Source organism: Diachasma alloeum, unplaced genomic scaffold (assembly GCF_001412515.2).
Source record: "Diachasma alloeum isolate Michigan unplaced genomic scaffold, Dall2.0 Dall_scaffold_00284, whole genome shotgun sequence".
In the NCBI taxonomy this organism is placed as follows: Eukaryota; Metazoa; Arthropoda; class Insecta; order Hymenoptera; family Braconidae; genus Diachasma; species Diachasma alloeum.
This window is the reverse complement of record NW_021680423.1, coordinates 1,080,249-1,100,139: the sequence shown is the minus strand read 5'-3', so window position 1 is coordinate 1,100,139 and position 19,891 is coordinate 1,080,249. Positions and strand designations below refer to the sequence as shown.

Genomic DNA, 19,891 nt, shown 5'->3' with positions numbered 1-19,891 from the left:
ATTTACGGCACAAAATGTGTTTTGAAATTACTAATATTTCAAAAACCTGATTTTCCAACTATCTTAATTTTTTTCATCTTAAAAGAACAGTAACATGAAAAATATTTTGGCGCCAATTGGAGTTATTTTTCCACAGTAGTTGGCTAGTTATAAGTTTTAGAACAGTGAAGAGTGAAGTGAATTGGTGATGCGATTTTCACCACCTGAGTTTTTGGCATTCGGGTTTGACGTGGAACTGCCCAACTAGAAATTGAAGAGAACTGCAAGTGTCTTTGTTTCAATACATACAAAATCTTATCACGAACTGGGGCCAAAATCTCATAACGAACTAAGTCAATTACAATTCTATCAGTATAATAAACCTACCGAGACAATGAATATTGAATATGAAACCTCCCAAACGCAATTTGACAGTGAAGCTGTATAACGAGGTACCAATATACCGATACTGGCGATTTCACGAAAGCTGTGATTTTTCAGAACGAGAATTTTCGTCATATCAATAGTGTCCACTGAGTGGACATTTGCACGTTTTGGGGACCCAAAAATCACCTACAAGTTGAAGCGCTAGAAACTTACGGCATCAGACACTATGTGTTCATTGATCTGAATAGTATATTTCGTCATTAGGCCGAAAAAAATTTTTCTGGCGAATATGAAGTTTGCAGCACGAGCTGAAGGCGAGGGAGGGATGGCAATCACCACGATTGACAAAATCAGTTTCGTACAATTCTACGACTGTACCACCAAACACAAACCTGTCTTATAAGATTGTACCGCGGTTTTTGTGATAACTGCCTACACACGACCTTGAGCTGTACGCACTTCGTGTACAAAAACAACCACTTTACCCCCACTACTGTTCCGAACAGTGAACTTGGCAGGTATCACAAAAAATAAGATGTGTTACGCGTGCGTGCGAAAAAGTGTTTTTTTACGCACTTGTAACACAATGTACTATTTCATCACTTGTGCGTAAAGTGAAGTTTTCCGCACAAGTGATTACGCAACAGTAGTTTCGTGTGCTCTTTTCCTCACATTGTGATGAAAAATAGGGTTCGACACACGTGGGCAGTGATCTTTGACCCTCGGCAAGGTAGCACTCGCCTTCGGTGCGCGCTACACACCTCGGTACACACGGGTCAAATAGTACATTTCGACTCATATGATTTGCATCACTCGCCTTCGGCTCGTGCTGCAAACTCATATTCGCCAGAAAATTTTTCATGCGCCCGTGTGTCGAATAATATTTTTTGTCACGAGGGTCGTAGGCAGTGTTTTAGGCAGGTGCGCCTGCGGCTTGATCCGGTATACTGATAGAAATAAAGATTCTATAAAATTTAAAAAAACTGTCACAACCTTCGCTATACAGATTGCGGCAAATCGGATCATTTTTGGAACAAGAATGGATAGTATTCCGAATAATTTATTCGGATTGTCCTAATCAGCTACCAAGATGGGGAAAATTTGCTCAGTTAACAAAATTTTGGCAATGTTGATCATTGATTGTAACGAACTCGAATGACTTATTCTGCGAATTATTCATTCTTGCCTCAAGAATCTCCCGAATTGCTCTAATCTTTCAACTTTTTCGACTTAATGGTAGAAAACTATGTTTTTTGTCAATGCATATTTCTCCTTCAGACCGAGGTTATCAATAGGAATGTTCATTGTGGCATTGCACCCCGGAGGCCAGGGTTGGGCGTGTAAATTACATTGGTAAATTACACCATTTTTTACCGATGTAATTTTTTTACATTTTTTATATTACTTCGAAAAGCTTGCAATTTTCGGTTATGAGAATGTTTTATTTTATTCCGATTGACGAAGACGTAGTATTAGACATATAAATGTCATAAAACATAGAATATTATATTCCGAGGACAGATAGTAAATCACAAATTTTAATTTTACTTTGTTCGGTTGGACCGCGGTTCTCGAGACTTGGGGCATAAAATATTATTAGGACCGTAAAACCGCGATTCTAACATCGATTCCCTCGGTTAAATCGCGGTTTCCGGACCCAACATAAAATATAGTACGTCACACGACGATAAAACAATTTTCTGACTCATGTGATTAAAATCCTCGCCTTCGGCGCGGATGATAAAGCCACATTCGTCAGAAAATACGCTCATCGCTTGGTGACATAATGTACTGTTAGATCATGTGATACGATTTACGGCATTTTTAGAAACTCAAAAACATGAGCCTCACACCTCGTAAAGAGTAAATTTGTAGAGGGTCAAACGTCCCAAAAGACCAAAGTCCCAAGTCATCTCCCTTGTGTGAAAGCCAATCTCATTGTCTATTGAGCTTTATTGGGTTCTCCACTTTATTATTTGGAGCCCCGGAGAGGCCCAGTTAGATCTGAAAAGAACCATTTTGTTCTGAAGAGTTCAAAGCAGCTACAAAAGACAATTGAATTAGTTTTGTCATTTAAGAAAGCTGAACGAAACAAGTTAATATCAAGACAAAAGAGGATGATGCGACTAATTCAATAGAGCTTAATAAATAATGAGATTGACCCTTGTAAAATTCATCCCTTACACGGTATGACCCTTACGAAGTGACCCTCGCGACGTATGATCCTCGCAAGCTATGAAACTCGTGGCTTTTATCGCCATCGCGAGGTATAATCTTCGCGAAGCTTCACGGTTTACCATAAAAGGCAACAGCGGCTGTTTTTTTACAATTTTTACATTTATTATGTAAATTACGGGTTTTTTTTTACAATATTATGTAAATAACTGCGGTTATGGACAGATGCCCAACCCTGTCGGAGGCATTTTCATTGGTGCAATTTTAATGCAGGAGAATTGTATATTGTCAGAATATACTCGGGAGATCCGATACTGGGCGGAGATAATGTTGGTGGGCTTATTATACTGACGGAATTATAATTGGTTCAGTTGTTCCAATAGTTCCACCAAAATTCCATTACATATTATATATGTAAGAGACACCACAATGATGTTTATCATACCAAAATATTCTTTCTGAGGAAATCCAAAATAATATAGAATTTCACGACGGAGGCAATGCTCAAACTACGAAAATTGCTCCTCAATTGTCTGTTTAAACAATGCTGTTTAAAAGAGAATTGCAATTTTTATGTTTTATCTCTCATATCTTTGAATGTTTACGCCATTTTATTACCGAGCTGTTGTTGAATTGAATAATACTCTTTTGCTTGCTGCAATCGAATTAGGCGGGCTACACACCACTGCACGTGGCATGCCACTTTGGCCAAGCAGCAATGGTGCGTTTCTTATTGAGAAATGGAGCTGCAGTTGACAGTGGTACTGGAGCTGGCTACACACCACTCCACCAAGCCGCTCAACAGGGCCACACGTTAATCATCAATCTACTACTGGAGAGCAAAGCTAAACCCAATGCAGTCACAAATGTAAGTTCACTCATTTACATTTGCAAATTAATTTGCTCTTATCTAGTGCCTATCAATGAACTATTTTCATTTTACATATTCAGAATGGCCAAACAGCATTGGGGATCGCGCAGAAGCTGGGATACATCAGTGTCGTTGAAACCCTCAAAGTTGTCACGGAAACTGTCATCACGACTACTCACACTATTACGATTGAGGAGAAATACAAAGTTCAAGCGCCAGAATCGATGCAGGAGACATTTATGAGCGATAGTGAGGATGAGGGCGGTAAGTGGCTGATTTGATTGAAAATTTTGTTAACCAGATGTTTCTGATTTAGTAAAGGGAATAGTGGTGAGAGGATTCAATTCTGCAACTTATTTTTTTAATTTCTGGATTATCTCGATAAGTGGTTTTAGGGGAAGAGTATGAATAATCTTGCCGAAGATGTCTTCTCACATTTGTTTTCTATTCAAACCGCTCATCTTCGAGATATCAGCAGAATTACCAAAATTATGAAGTTCGATTTGAGTCATTCTATTACTATTTCATTACTGAATTACTGTGGTGTATCTTCGTTAAAAGATTGAGTGATGTAAACTTGATATTTTTTACTAACGCTTCTGTGTTTATGAATTGGCAGTTACTGTTATTATTTTACGTGTCTAAAGGTGAAAGTTGAACTTAATTTGCATGAACTCCGACCGTATCTTTTATTTTAAAGCTGAACGATTTCAGTTTCCCTCGGTCGTTACTGATCCTCAGATAGCGCCATCGATTAGTTCCTAAAGAAGAAAAAGGAGTATATTTTCTTTTTCTGTCTTTTCTGAATTCTTCGAGCTGTTTCTTTCGTTTGAAAGGGCATGGTTCTATTTTTTTGATTTTCCTGTGTTTTTGATATTTGATTTTATTACTCAAAAATGCTTTTATCCATCAACGAGAAAAGAATAGCTGAGGCTATTAAAGAAACACGAAGATTTGGAAACACTAGATTATCGAGCTTACTACAAACAATGAAAAAAAAAAACAAAAAAAAAAGAAAAATTGGCGGTGAGCTTTATCCGATAATACAATGTAGGTGGTGATGAAATCGGAATGGCGGCCATGAATGTGTATGGACAACCGCCACACGCGCAACACGTGTATCTCCCTTCCTACTACCAGGGCCAAATGACCTACACCCGTAAGTTAATGCCAACTTCACTGTGTCTCGCTGTGTGTAGCCCTCCCCCCATGAGTCTATATTTTGTTACATTACTTTGTTCATTACCCATCGTCAACATTGCATAACTCAACATTGACATAGACATAGATTATCGTATGCTAGTCATGAGAAATTAGATGAATTCACGACATTTGAACTTTCTCCCCAAATGAATCACATCACTGAAGCTGTATGATTGGATTAATGGTCATTCTACGACTCCTCCTGGCTGCTCATCATCTAGACCACATGCAGAACCATCTCTATTATTAGTTTCGCCCCCCCCCCCCCCCCCCCATGATATTTCTATGGAGATATCTGTAGCAGTACAAGATTGAAAGACTCTCGAGAAGACACTGTGGGTCCATCTGCTTTCTTTCAACCCCTTCAATTGAATACGTCACATTTAAGTGATTCCTTCCCTTTATCTCTCTACTTCCCCCATTTAATTGGAGACTCGCGGAAGCTATTCATGGACTTTAATTATAGAGTACGACCTTGTGGACCGATCAGTCCCCCTTCGCTATTGAATTCACATCGTTTGAACATTCCGAGTGCGAATACTCTCGTATAAAAAATGGGTGAACATTTCTATTAAGTTTGTACCTAAATAGAAATGTGGAAGCTTGGAATTCAAAATTTGAAGCGAAGTTGACATTGACAGGAAAATAATATTCCATTAATGATATTTCGTTATCTTATTGACGGTCAAAGAAAAGACTTCCGATTACTTTCGTAATGACTAATGGAACTAAATGTTTTTTTTATTACCTTATTATTAAATAATGATAGTGACAACAATTTTTATTACTCATTTAGCCTCTAATCTTAACAAAGAATTCGTTTGTTCAATTAATGGGCAATAGAAATGGGACAATTTTTGGAAGAAAGCGGGGGAGAATGGAATGCTCGGTGAAAATTAAAACCTCGATTTTAATCAAATTTGTGTCAAACATGATAAAATTAAAATTACAAAGCAAATCATTGATTCTCGGAAAATTGAGAACGGAATTTTCCCACAAACTCTTGAAAATGTCTCGTACGTGATTTATTAAAAAATCAGTGAAGGTGAGAATATAACTAACACGATAGGTCATAACAGTCAAAGGATCATAAAAGTCGACTGGAGAAGTTATCAGAACAATCAAATGGAGCAAACGAAAGAGTTCCAAAAAGATCATAAGAGTGAACCGGCAGCGTTAGTTTTATCGACAGAAAACCGTGTACTTTTCCAAAGCAAGAGTTGAGGCGCGTTGAGAGTCTCATACATAACGAGTCAAGTATTTATATCAGCGGATTTAACTTATCAATGATACTAATGTACCAATCTTTTATAAATACGTAATGGTGTCATCGACAATGATTCATACTCAATTTTAGTGGTTTTACAACTTCCTAGAATTAATGGAATCAATTCTGTAGTCGCGGAGACTCGCAGATTAAGCTCCTGCGAATTATCCCATAGATAATCTGGGACTGATGAGTTCGAGGAAAAAAATTTTTTTTTAAATGACCTCGTAAAACACTCGCTGTTATACAGTTTTCTCATATATTCTTACAAGCCTAGTCCTGTGCAAGATATTTTTGAAATAATCTCCAATTTTGTTTTGGTTTCATCTCTTTCTACTAGGAATGCGAAATGATGGTAATTTTTACATGCGTCAAGTCAGTTGTAAATTTACCGTTTTCTGACCATTTCTGACTTAACGCATATTTTGTGATGCAAACTGACCGGTCAACTTATCCAATCGTCAGTCATTTTTTCTCGTTGTCATTTATACTAAAAAATGGTCTATCTAGACGTAATCTGATCGTCATTTTTCCGTAATTTTTTTTCATTTTCTTCAGAAATTTGAATAATATTTCAAATAAAGCCAAAACGGAAATCAAAAATTTAGTGAATACTAGGGGGCTACGCCATCTGCTCGCTCCGCTCGCCAACCCGCATATGAAATCCATAATCCTTATTCTAACTCTTGTGACTCTTATTTTGACTCTCGTGACCCTTGCTCTGACCCTCATGACCTTTTTTTTACCCTTGTGACCCTTAATTGTGGAGTCTTAATTTCGGATACCAAATTTTTATCACCAGAAGTCGATTTGGAGTTTTATAATATAGAGAGATTACTTTAGTATGGAATTGTAAATAAAACAGAAAAGTTTCGTAGAACTTATTTTATTTATTATTATTGTAGAATCCACAAAGTTGAATGACAGAAAAACAGTCGAATACAACTTTTCATTGCAGAAGCGATGTCGTAAAGCTTTTCATTTAAGAACTAATTAAAGAAGTTTGGAATCTTAAATATTTTTTAACTACATTGAACAGTCGTTAGCTGACGTCAGAGACTTGGGAAAAACAGTGGTTCCTGGTCATCGACTTCGACATTTTCAGGATCTTCGATCTGATTGCTTTTGCCAGCACTTGATTCACAATCCTTCTCCTCTTTTAAATCATCATCTTCTGTTCCTTAACCGTCATGATCCTCAGAAATATCAACTGCAACTTTCTTCTTCAATGCGAAAGCTGTCGCTCTCGCGAATGTGGAACTAATTAGGGGGAGAAAATTCGACTAGATGTAATGTGACTGCCAAGATTTTTTTGCCATTTTTGTGACACGAAATCTCATCACTTTTTTTCTGACCAAAAATGGTCAGTAATTGGCCTTCGGTCAGTGGGTGTAATTTACGTGTAAAATTACGATAAATTGACCGGTCAGCTTTGTCCGTTACATCCCTACTTTCTACTATTCGACTACTGAACTGCAATGACCGTGCTCCAAAAGAGAACATTGTTCCCACCGGTAGGCCAGTGCGCCAAATAATTCTTTCAAATGTCAACATGAACTCGATGGAGTAATTTTTCAAACTGAAAAATGCACGTCCTCCCTGAAGAATTAGAGCGACACCTTAGGAATTACCATAATTTGCACATTGAGGACATTAAGTCCATCAAGAATATCAGTAGCTCAGGGTTGTGAACCTAATTATCCTAAGACACTGTCACTCGCTGTGGTGGGAAATTAGGTACGTCTGCATCTGACACACTGAAGACGTTTCTTGTTGACCACGCGGTGTCACAAAGCCCTCCAGTTGTTGTGACGATATCAACAGCATAATAGACACATTTGTTGCCCACACCCGTTAGCTACCTGTTACATAATCAATCGTCGTGCTGCCTTGTAGCCTTGTTCCATGGTTCTTATTTTGCAGTGTAGTTAGTTCGATGCGAGAGCTGGCCGACTGCCAAACGCACAACTGTCGACCGAAATACGTTAATTTATGTAATCCTGTGTAGTAGTGGAGCTTTACGAGGGAGTCGATTGAAGAAACTGGAGAATATTAACAAAAAAGAAAGAAATAGGGATACATTAGTTCACATCATCAGCTGTGTAAACCGATTCATTTTTTCGCAGAGTTGATTGAAAATTAATTAAGAATAAATGAGCAGTGTGTTATCGATGCTTATGCCTTGAGTTTAACAACAGGAATGCGGTGGGGAATAGTTTAAAAATTCATTACCATCGATGGGTGGGGGTGGAATATAGTATGAGAAACGGCGCCGACTCAACGAGAGATGCTATTATAAAATTGGTGCTCCATGAACGTGAGGTCATATTACTAGCCGTTCGCCTGATCTTGAATCAATCTTGGATTGGCTCAAGTCGCTGTTCCTGATACCCATCGGGCCATACGCAGGCGTCATAGCTGGAGGTTTTTGAATACCGGCTCGAGTGGTGTTTGATATGTGCTAACAGAAGTATCTGTCGATTTGAATTGAAATCATTTCTTACGAGTTTCATCCGTGAATTTTGTGAATCGCATACTGATTCCTGACTAAAAAGTGATTTGTGCAGTTTTCTTATTAATATAAGTCTCCGCGTATACTTTTATTTCTACTTTTGTACGTTTTCTAAGTTATTATTTTTGTATTGTTCGGTGTCATTGACAGTTTAAATTAACAAAAATTCCACGAGATTGTCGTTGACGTTGTGACTTCATTAATTGAGAAAAGGGAAATATAAACACCATGGCCAAGGACAAGGCCGTGAAGACTCGGAAGAAGTCAAAGAAGATGGCTTGTTGTGGATGCACTCGCAACAGGAACAGCGACGTTTTTTGTAATTAGAAACATGTGAAATTATCACGTTTTAACATTCACACAATCGTTGCATTATGTCAAGCATGACGCAATAGAACAGAAAAAAGCGAATTAACGCTACTCATTCAATGCATTTAGCTCAGCACTGTTATTACAGGCATTATCGAAGCAAATATCTCGAAAATATAAACGTTATTTCAGAGGTGAATAAAAAAATTACCCGCCAAGTTGAATTATTCTGGGATTATCAAATGGAATTAGTGTCAATAAAACCTGCAGGATCACTGCTATTTTGAATTTTTAACTGATCACACATAATGATACTTCCTCTCTACATAATATGTAATGGGTTACTTACTCGTAATTTGATTACATCATGTTCTTTAAGGAGCGCGTCACCGTTAAAACGAATGAAGGAAGCGATTGGTATTCATATCTAACATCTGGGTCAGGTAGCTTCTGCAACAGTGGTAGATCTCACGATGCCTATGTCGTTACGTGCAGCTTCACACACACACACACACACACACACACCCATTATTACGTTTCATGAAACATTTAATATCAATTAGAGAGATCAACCTTGCCCGTAAAATCAAGAGTAGAATCTACCAATTAGCAGAGTCTCAGTTTCTTTTTCAAGTTTACGGTCTACTAATAATGCAAATCCCAAAGATTATAGACTATTTTTCATATTTTGTTATTCATCAGATTACACGGTTTTAGTATTTTACGACCTTTACGGCGAACGCGATTGTGAATAGAATAAGAAAAACAGAGGAATGTGAAAATGTTACAGAGCCATTAGTCCAGATGATCAATTATTAATTCCCGAGAATAACAAATTCGAAATGAATTTGGAGATTATTTCGAAAAAATCTCACATGGGTGGTAATTCAGATAAATCTTCAGAAATATTTAATGAACTGTTGGAAATATCCCCAGGAATATTTCCAATATAAACAATATAAATTTTTTTATGGAATGAGATGTCAGTCAAAACGGGATCAACAGATGGGTTTGGAAATATCTCATAAATAATGAAGTGGAAAAAAAATAGACCAAGGACCTTTGTTGTAAAGTATTTTTTTAATTACCGGAAAACTTATTTCCCAGAAAATCATCGAATCAACAGCGACTTTATATTCGACTAAAAAAAGACTATTACTTCAGTCACTTGAATCACTTCAACAGTAGTTGCAGTTGATCAATTAGTTCTCATCAAAAAGATAATATCGTGGATTAAACGATAAAGAAAGCCTCCCAGAGGACAAAAAGTGCTTGTGACTTTACCCTTGAACATTACGAATAGAATAAGAGAAGTACATTCATCAGTTTAAGTGTACTTTTGCGTTCTACAATTTTTTTTCATCGTTTTTGCATAATGTAAACTATGACGCACTACTAGCATTCACGAGAATCTTGGTCAACTGATTGTATGTGCCAAGTTTTACGTATGGAGAGAGGAAATCATTTACGGTTGTGAATAGTAAATTTGGCCTAAAGAATTTTACACATGTCCATGTGACCAATTTGAAAAGCATAACAAAATGTCAAGCGCGTAGGCTTCATTTGAGAAGATTCATGCTGGGTCAATTGGACAATCCACCATTACTGTTATAATACTCACATTCCTGACCTATTCGTTAATCTCCCAATTCTGTCCGTGGAAATCCCATTAAATTCGTTATGATGAGGGCTTTTTTTATACGTTATTGGATACAAATAACTGTTCTATATTTGCCTAGAAATTCGGCACGGTTATATTAAGCTGATGAGAGAGATGATGTCATGTAAACGATAGCCCCGAAAAAATCCAGCATATGCAATCTCCGTTTGTTTTCCTAAATTTTCAATGGTGCTTGGAAGGAAGTTGTTGTGGATGAATTGCGGAATCGGGGCAGGGTAATCAAATAATTATAAAATCAAAGAGATGAATATGCTGGCTGTTCCGATATTGCGTACATAGACTCCACAAAGTCTCTAGTATTTCATCTCCTGAGTTTCATTTTTGATACTTTGTAGAAATTAGTTTGTCTCATTGCTTTTTCCATGTCACTTCGAATCAGCGACTCCAAAAATGACATGCCCATTGTTTTATACACATCTTAGGAATGAGTGGGTTTCGAAGTATTAATCAAGGCCCATTTTTATTAAAAAGAAAAAGTCTTGTCGCGAATTCCGCTAAACCCACTCGATTCTCAGATATTCACAGGATAATCTCCTTGTCATTTTTGGAATTATTTTACTTCATACCTTTACTGAGGAACTTCATAATGAAAACTCTAACAGTCGTGTTAACATTCAATGTTTCGATGTTATCATAATCATGATGTTTTATGGAAATTTTTTTGTCATCATCTTTTCCTCGCCGATTTTTTATTGATCATTGTTCTAATGATTTTTGACGTGGTACTTACAGGCGAAGATCCGATGCTCAGCGACCAGCAACAATATCGTTATATGACTGTTGATGACATGAAGTCAATGGGTGACGATTCAATGAGGGTAAATGTTACCGACGATGAGAAGGACAATCGACATTCCGGAGGTCAGTCCATTAAGTCTCATTACAGCTATTAATCTTCTCACGTTCAAAAATCTTATGGAATTTTTCGTTTTTTCTTCATCTTGTTCATTCTTCACCTAACACGTATGAAAAAATCGTATAGAAATTTTCTATATGGATTGCGTATAGAATTTTTATAGGATTTTCATATATGATATTCGGATATTTTTATACGGATATTTTTTATGCAAATTATTTCTATACGATTTCTATAGGTTTGATCCTATACGAGCCACTGCCACATGTATAGAAACATTTCGTATGGAGTTACGACATTTCTCAAACAAGTTATTTTTCTTTCAGTGTATGAAAACAAAAATTTATGTAAAAATGTATGGACAGAAATAATTCGTATAGAAAATATTCGTAAAAAAATATCCGAATATCATATACGGAAATCTTATAGAATTTCTATACGCAATCCGTATAGAAAATTTCTATACGATTTTTTCACATGTGCAGCTGTAACTACACTGAGAAAAAACTATATTTTTGCCAAATATTCATTTACTTCAGAGAAGGACTTAATTTTTCAAAACCATATTTCTCTAATCGAGTCATTCCCAGGTGAGCCTGATTAAGTTGCAATTATGACAATCGTGTTGCTCTAGAGGATGATTATGTTGCAGACGACCTTGGATGAACTCATCTAATGATTATTCATTTTTCCTAAATTTATTATTTTCTAGAGGGAAGAATTTCGATTAATTTTTTAATGTTTATAATTATTGAGGGAGTTCACTCAAGGTCATAGCTAACATGATCGTCTTCTAGACCAATATAATTGTCATAATTGAAACGAAATGAGAATTTCCTGGGAAGTATTCGACTGGAGAAATACGGTATTGAAAAAATGAATACTTCTCTCAAGTAAATGGATATTTGGTAAAAATAATTTTTTTTCTCAGTGTATTCTTAATTATTTTCATCTATAGGAGTCAGCGTTACTGACATGGTGACCAAAGAGACCTATCAGCGTACCAATGCCGCAAATCTCAAGCCTGACAACGTAGACATTCACAGACATCCGGTACACGTTGGGTACGTGTTCAAATTTTTTTCATTGAATACAATAATGAGTTTAAGGAGGTAATAAATCCTTGTGCGAAATTTTAAGAGTTTTGGATAATTATCTATAAGGATGTTATAATGGAACTAGATGAAATTCGAAACAATATTTTTTGTATTATAGAGTGATTAGGGGTATGAATGAATGTGGGAAATATATGAGCCTAACAAATTGAATTATGTTGGGAGAGTATTCAAATTTTTAGTTTTCATAGAATTAACTAGAGAAGTGGTAGAAAAGGCTAAACAAAAAATGCTTGATAATTGAGTGATGAGGAAAAATAATCAAAAGGCTTTTTAGAGTCACAAAAAGAAGTCTTGATACTTTTTCCCGACTTCCAGTCGGGACATCAATTCTCCGAATGCTCCAGAAAAATCCTAGATTATATTCTGTAGATTCAGCATTGTTGATGACAAGGAAAAAAAAAATTTTTACCACTTCACTACCTAATTTGGCACGCGATGAATTGATAAGACATTTTTTTTATACTAGCACAAAGTATTAACTGATATGAATCTGACGATTTTTTTTACTGAGTTGGAATGTGTGTGTAACCTGGCATGAATTAACATATTTCTATCCTGCTAAAACTTGGAAATTGCTATTACAGAACCGTTTATTCTTCGTCTTGAAAGAACGCAAGCGAAGAAATGAAAATTTTGCTAGTCATTCTGAATAATATTGAATTAAAAATAAAATTAATGTGCTGTCGACGATGAAAATAATCCATCAGTTGTCTAGTACTAGAGTATGAAAACGTGCGATGCGTGAAGGCTTTAGCCTACTAGATATTCTATGGTGACACTATACTGTTTTATGCATAGAAATAAGGTAGCCATTGCTGGTCAAATACGACCACGCTCAATCCCGTTGCGGTAAACTGAGTTCATTGAGAGTTCCTCCCGTAAAGTTAGTTTCATTCAGTAAAATTCTTTCCACGGGACGGAAAGAGTGTCTTCTATCGTCAAAGGGGGGGAGGAGGCGCTGAGTCTTATACAGTATTCCCTAACATACGCTCCTCTGTGCTACTCTTTGTGCTCTACGCCTCGTGAATAAACGCGTTTTCCCAGTAAATCAGAGTATAATCATGATAATATAAATTTGTATATTTTTATAGTGAAACGCGATGTACGCGAAATGTAGTTTGCCATTTATGATTCACGTTGTCTTCCGTGGATCGTTAGTTTTTCGGTATCCAGGTTGAGAAGAAATTTTAGTACTTATCATACAAGCACATTAGAAACATTCATCTGAAGTGTCTGCAGTCATCATCGCCGCTATGTTGTAAGATTTTTTTTACCCACTGCACTGTAGTTTGGTCATTTTTTTTTTGGATTTTCGAGTTGTTTTTAGTAGAAACGTGGTGAGAGAAGATGAGTGAAACATTTTCCATTGATTTTTTTGCAAACATTTCTGAAAGTAGTGGATTTTGAGATAAATCTGAGATACTATTTTTCGAATAGGTTTTTTTGACCATTATAATTATTTTCAAAAGTCGGATGACACCACAATTTTTATTGTTAGAGCAATAGGTTTAATTTGTTCGATTTGTAATGATTTAGAACGTTAGATTCATAAAAAAGCCCCTGATGAGATCTGCTCTGGAAGACGAAACGTTGGGCAATCACAAAGAATTCTTCAACTTCAACTTCATTTCTACGTTTCCAAAATTGCTAAAGAACGCTTAGGAGTTCTAGAGAGTATGCTTTTGGAGATACTATTTTTGTGAAGAAAAAAAACAATTAGACACAAGATCTCTGAATGAATTTCTCTGAATCTCTTTCTTTCAAAGATATTCGCAAATCCGTTTGAAGCTCATCTCCCCTTATTACTTAATTACCGAATTAGTTTGATGTTTATTGACAAAATTATTTTGTGCACGAATGGAAGTTGACGATTTCACGAAACGTTGGGAAATCTCGACTGTTAAATTAGAGAAGAGAGTGGAGAATTATAAAAAAATTGAGCATGAGCACGGTTGAGAGACAATTACCCTACTATAATTATCACGGAATTCTGTTCCAATACTTAGACTGTCACTAGAGTTCTTAAATTCGTCGCTGGCAGCCCTTGGTAGCCATTCAAAAGGACAAGGAATGTGGAGGGACAGGTATAAAAATCAATTTTTATCACTAAATTAATTGTTAATCTTTTTTACATTTTCGGTCAGTGGGTTTCAAAAGTTTTTAATTTATTGTTTATTTATTTTTTCTAAATTAATCTTTTGTTTAATCACTGGAGTGTTTCTAAATTTCTAAACTATCTTTCACATTTTTACTCGATTAATGTTAACAACCGCAAATTACTCATTTGATTTAATTGGATAGTATTGAAGTAATAGAGGGTAATCCTAAATAAATTATTAAACATTTGAGCAATGCAAATGAATAAGTGACGACTGATACCTGAGAACAGAATAGTGAACGGTAAATTCCCATCAAGATGCTATGAAAGTCTGGAAAGAAAACGCATCTAGTGGCTGTCAATGTATTGATATTATATATCGTTTATTTACTTTTTGTTTTTCATTGAAGTTTAAATTTTACATCTATGTGTACTGTTTTTGAGCTTACACAGTGTATCCCGATAATCCTGATTCACCTCAAACAACTGTGTGAGTGAAGTGCTGCATTCCCAAATCTCTACTATAATACATTATTATTGTTTTGCTCGAAGATAGAGAAAATATATATAGCGCTCTCCATTGATTATCCGAGAACAATGCAGCGCCTAATGATGTGGAAAAATATGATTTGGCACATAGGTGAATATTTATTGACGATAAAGTTCCAATCCCACTGAGCAATTGAAAACAATCCCTCCATTTCGAAAATTTCTAAGTGTTTTTTTCAAAAGAAGAAAAACAAATACATTGATATTTTTTAAAATAAACATTAGGCGTAACATCGTTCAATTATAATCATTGGAATGATCCACATATATTGGTTTTTCGCATCATCAGAAACCGAAAAAATTTACAGACAAAATTCAGTAAACAAAGCCTTGAACTCAATTATATTCCAATTCCAAAAGATGTTAACGAGATTCTTCTGCGTCTCGAGTCAGAGAAATATACTAACGCGTGATTTTTATTTTGTTTCCGATCCTTTCTGTTATTTTATTTACGCTACTCGCAGAATTCCACAATGGAGAAAGTAAGTGAACATGTCTTGAATTTTTCTCCTACGCCTAATTTCATTATACATATTTTCTGTTATGGCAAAGAGAAAAAGAGAGAGAGAGAGAGAGAGAAAGATACCTCTGTAATCGTTCACACAGCCGTCACATTTTTATATTTTGTATGTTGCTCGCTCTGTACCCATGGTCTTTCTTTCCAATAGAGTAGAGCTTGATTAATGGTATTTCACTTAGTTATCATTGTTATTCATAATAAAATGGTATAAGGGCGAATGAATTTACAATGGCAAATTGATTTGCTTGCTTCCGTTGAAGGCGTTTAGAAATCACATTTGTTGTATCTTATTTAATTTAAATTATTATTTATGTATAAGAATATGTATCACCAAATGATTCGGCTCGCTACATGCAATGTGCTAATAGTAGTAGTTGGTTCGGCAATGTTAATTTAACGTTCATCACTGAATCATCCGCTTCATCCAAAAATATTCTTCGTATCACAATTCAAAGCGTCACAACATTGAACTTGAATCTGTCTTTCGATAACACCAAATTACCAAAGCACAAAATAAAGAGAATTACACATAAAATGCACGGAAAAGGAAAGAGAGGATATGTCAATACCACAATGATGCATAGAGACGACACTCTTAATAGGAAATCACCGTACACACATTTAATTATAATATTCCGCCGTAATATCGCTTGAACATTAGCTGATTGTTATTTTTCCCCTACTCACGTTGGCCGGAACGTTATACGTTAATTACTTAGCGCATTTTAACGAACTAACGATGTCATTTCTATTGGTGCTATTTATTGAGCAAATATATTAATAGACACGGTACATCATGTTTAAATAGCACCAATAATCCGTAATGACTTCATGAAGAACAATCATATAGTTCAATATTTCACATTATTTTTTTGTAGAGAAGTGATGGAACGATTTGAGTCGATATAACTCATCTTCTTAGGGGCAACTACTATGATTTTTAAAAATCGCGGGCAATTGGAGTGAGATTTCTCATGCATTGAAGATCGATTATACATGTCTGAAAACGAATGATTAGTTCAAAAAAATTAATTGTTTATTGTTCGTTTGCACCGCACACACTAATAATGTTAAAAATAGTTCAGGGCCTCCAATTGGTAAGCTACAAAGGTTTTTTTTTAACTTTTGAAGAAAATGTGTACAATAACAATTACAAATTAATTTTTTGAAATTCGACTCCTACTCAGCTAATTTCGTTTTGTTTAATATACAAATTTGCGCCATTTATGTTAAATAGACAAAAAAATTATCCTTAAGGCCCGGGTGGATTATCAGTTATAATGCCCCGAAACCTTCAAAATTATCGGAATATTTCCCGATAGCTTCGTTGCAAACAAATGAAAGTGTCAAGTTTTGCAAACTAAAAAAACTTGACACTTTTGTTTGTTTGCAGGGAAGCTTGAGCGAAATATTGCGATTGATTTTGAAGGTCGAGAGGTATTTGGCGGCGAATTTTCTGGGACTGAATTTTGGCCAAGCGGAGCGCAGTATTCGAGGACTTCTTCCAGCAAAACATCCAACTGGTTAGAAATAAATGAAGAGCTAGTATGCAATTATCAGATGCAATTTCCAGAAGCTAATGTGCAATTTCCGCAAAAATTTGATGACAAAAGAGTATCGTGATCTCGAATACTGCGCTGTGATTGGCTAAAATCCAGTCCCCCGGAACATTCTCTTTCGAACGTGATCTTAGTTGTTTTCGTTTATTTTCATAATCTGAAATGATCTCCAATTGCAATACAGTTTTACGTAGCCCTGGGTCTCCAAAAATTATGATTGTACAATCAAAAAAACGTTGGAAAAAAGCTGAACATTTTCAGAGAGCGTTTTTGTATAATATTGGAAATAAACCCAATAGGGAGGAAATTGCAAATTAATAATTTGATGTATCTAATGGCTGTTAGGTCGTCATTTGTCACAGTAGTCAATGGCTGTCAGATCGTTAGTTATCATGATAAATTATCCATTCACTATTTCCTCTCTATCGGACTTATTTTTTAATCTTTATTAAAAACGCTCTTTGAAAATGTTCAGTTTTTTTCTATTTTTTTTTATTGTGCAATCATAATTTTTAGGGACTCCTGTGTGATGTAAAATCCAATGGAAATTGTGATATACTTTACGTTATGAAACAGATTTTTTTTTAATTTTGAAAATAAAACCTCTGTACCTCAAAAATTACAGGCCCTGGACTATTTTGAACATTTTAAGCGTCTGCGGGGCAAACGAACATCAAACAATCAATGTTTTGCACCAATTACTCATTTTTAGACATATATCAACAATCTTCAATGTATGAGAAATCTCATTCCGATAGCCCGCGACTTTTAAAATTCACAGTAGTCTCCCCTTAATTCTTTTTTGGATTATCTTCGTAGTAAGCAATGTTAGAAAAAATCGTATAAAGAGCTTCTACGTAGAGGATTTAATCAACTACAGGAAAGGTCTTATGAAATTTTTTCCCAACACAGCTCAGTTCATACTTAATCGCCTAGTTGATCATTTGGTACTCAACTCCACTCGTTTCCTACCACTTCGCTAGTCATTTGAATATTTGGTGAAGACAAGTAGTGATGAAACATTCTTATCGAATTTCGGTTCTTTCAAAAGAAGATTCGAAATCTTGTTGGAATGTTCTAGAGATGAATGAAAACATAGAAATGGTAATTTCAACTGGTCTTGAAACTAAATCGAAATTTTATTCGACACAACATATTACCATCACGAAAAATGTGTTCCAGTCAGGGTGCGGCTTGTTTCCACCCCGTTTAATCAAGATTCTATTAACTACAACTTTTTTTTTCACTTAGTAAAATGAGAAGCTGAACCTCTATGTATTTCAAAGTCGCCTCCTGTAATGATTAATACAGAACTAAATCAGTAGAATAATTCTACATATTTTTTGTTTTTGCATAAATGTGCAGAAAATAAAATGTTTCTTTAAATGGATGAGTTATATAATTTCGTTATTATGGTATACAGCTTCCTGGTTTCTTTTCTGGTGGATGCACGTGGGGGTGCGATGAGAGGATGTCGACACAGTGGTGTGCGTGTTATTGTACCACCGAGAAAGGCAGCTATGCCGATGAGAGTCACTTGCAGATATTTGAAGAGGGATAAGCTAACAAATCCGCCACCTTTGATGGAGGGCGAGGCGCTTGCTAGTAGAATTCTTGAACTTGGTCCAGTTGGCGCCAAGTTTTTGGGGTATAGTGATGATTGAATTACTCTGATTGATGACTTGGTGACATTTTTATCCATTTTTTATCTCATTCTATTTGCACTTTTCAGGCCAGTGATTATTGAAGTTCCACATTTTGCATCACTTCGGGGTAAAGAACGGGAAATTGTAATTCTACGATCGGATAATGGAGAAACCTGGCGTGAGCACACCCTGGAGGCCAGTGAAGAGGCCGTACAGGATGTTCTAAACGAGAGCTTTGAAGGAGAAGGTACGATTCTACAGAAGTCTCGAAATTCGGGTTCGCAGTGACGAACGAATTAAAATCAATTCTTAAGGAAAGACTACTATGAGTTTTAAAAGTCGCGGGCTGTTAGAGTGAAATTTCTCATGCATTGAAGATCGATTATACATGTCTAAAAACGGATAATTTGCTCGTTTGCTCCGCAGACACTTGAAAGGTTGAAAATAGTCCAGGCCCTCAATTTTTAAGCTACAAAGGTTTTTTTTTTCAAAATTGGTAGAAAACCATTCACTAAAGTAAACCTGTCATAACGTGTCCATTGGAGTTCTGTTCAATTCAATTATTCCTGACTGCCGAGTAATGGGAAAGTGTCAGGGTTTGGATCGGGAATAAGCACAGGAATAGTAAGCACTCACTGAACTGAATGTAAAGTTCATATAATTACCGGATTAACTAAGTACAATGAGATATCGCGATGTAAAGAAAAACTCAAGAACTCGTTATACAAAATAATAATTCAACTTCAAATGATAACGTTTTCATTCTCTCGATAATACGTGATTTTATTGCCCGTGGCTTACGTCTGAATCGTTCGACGGATCAAACATGCCAAAAACTGTCCTTGCCGAAACTATATTATATTCTATTCTACAGAAAACGAACAATAAACAATTGATTTTTTGCACTAATTATTCGTTTTAGGCATATTCAATCGATCTTCAATGTATGAGAAATCTCATTCCAATAGCCCCCGACTTTTAAAATTCATAGTAGTCTCCCCTTAAGAGGCGATGGAACTTACCATCGGAGTAGAAACTGGATTCCAAGTTTATTCGTCGTCAGACGACTATTCAACAAAACCCAAATTCTTACACTATAGATATCCAGATTATTGAGGATGTAAGAAATTGGGTTTTGCTAAATAGTCGTCTGACGACGAA

At 35.8% G+C, this 19,891-nt stretch overlaps 1 protein-coding gene and 1 long non-coding RNA gene across 10 annotated transcripts in view; one reads left to right on the top strand and one right to left on the bottom strand.

The window, feature by feature from the left end:
- LOC107038477 (microtubule-associated protein futsch) overlaps nt 1-19,891 on the top strand; it is a 115,631-nt gene that overhangs the window by 56,349 nt on the left and 39,391 nt on the right. For 4 of the 9 annotated variants that reach the window (XM_015257580.1, XM_015257574.1, XM_015257575.1 and 1 more), the window contains exons 11-18: nt 3,212-3,409; nt 3,493-3,676; nt 4,467-4,571; nt 11,117-11,245; nt 12,199-12,304; nt 14,365-14,442; nt 18,508-18,732; nt 18,817-18,977. In XM_015257580.1, the coding sequence (XP_015113066.1) occupies nt 3,212-3,409; nt 3,493-3,676; nt 4,467-4,571; nt 11,117-11,245; nt 12,199-12,304; nt 14,365-14,442; nt 18,508-18,732; nt 18,817-18,977 (1,186 nt within the window). Of the gene's footprint in view, nt 1-3,211; nt 3,410-3,492; nt 3,677-4,466; nt 4,572-7,809; nt 8,714-11,116; nt 11,246-12,198; nt 12,305-14,364; nt 14,443-15,469; nt 15,488-18,507; nt 18,733-18,816; nt 18,978-19,891 lie in introns of those variants that run through there. The other 5 variants (XM_015257577.1, XM_015257585.1, XM_015257579.1 and 2 more) reach the window with 4 other exon arrangements.
- Nucleotides 6,753-9,147, bottom strand: LOC114841250. Its single transcript, XR_003783067.1, has 2 exons — nt 9,053-9,147; nt 6,753-7,924 (listed from the first exon to the last, which is right to left on the bottom strand). It is a non-coding gene; the product is annotated as an uncharacterized LOC114841250 (long non-coding RNA).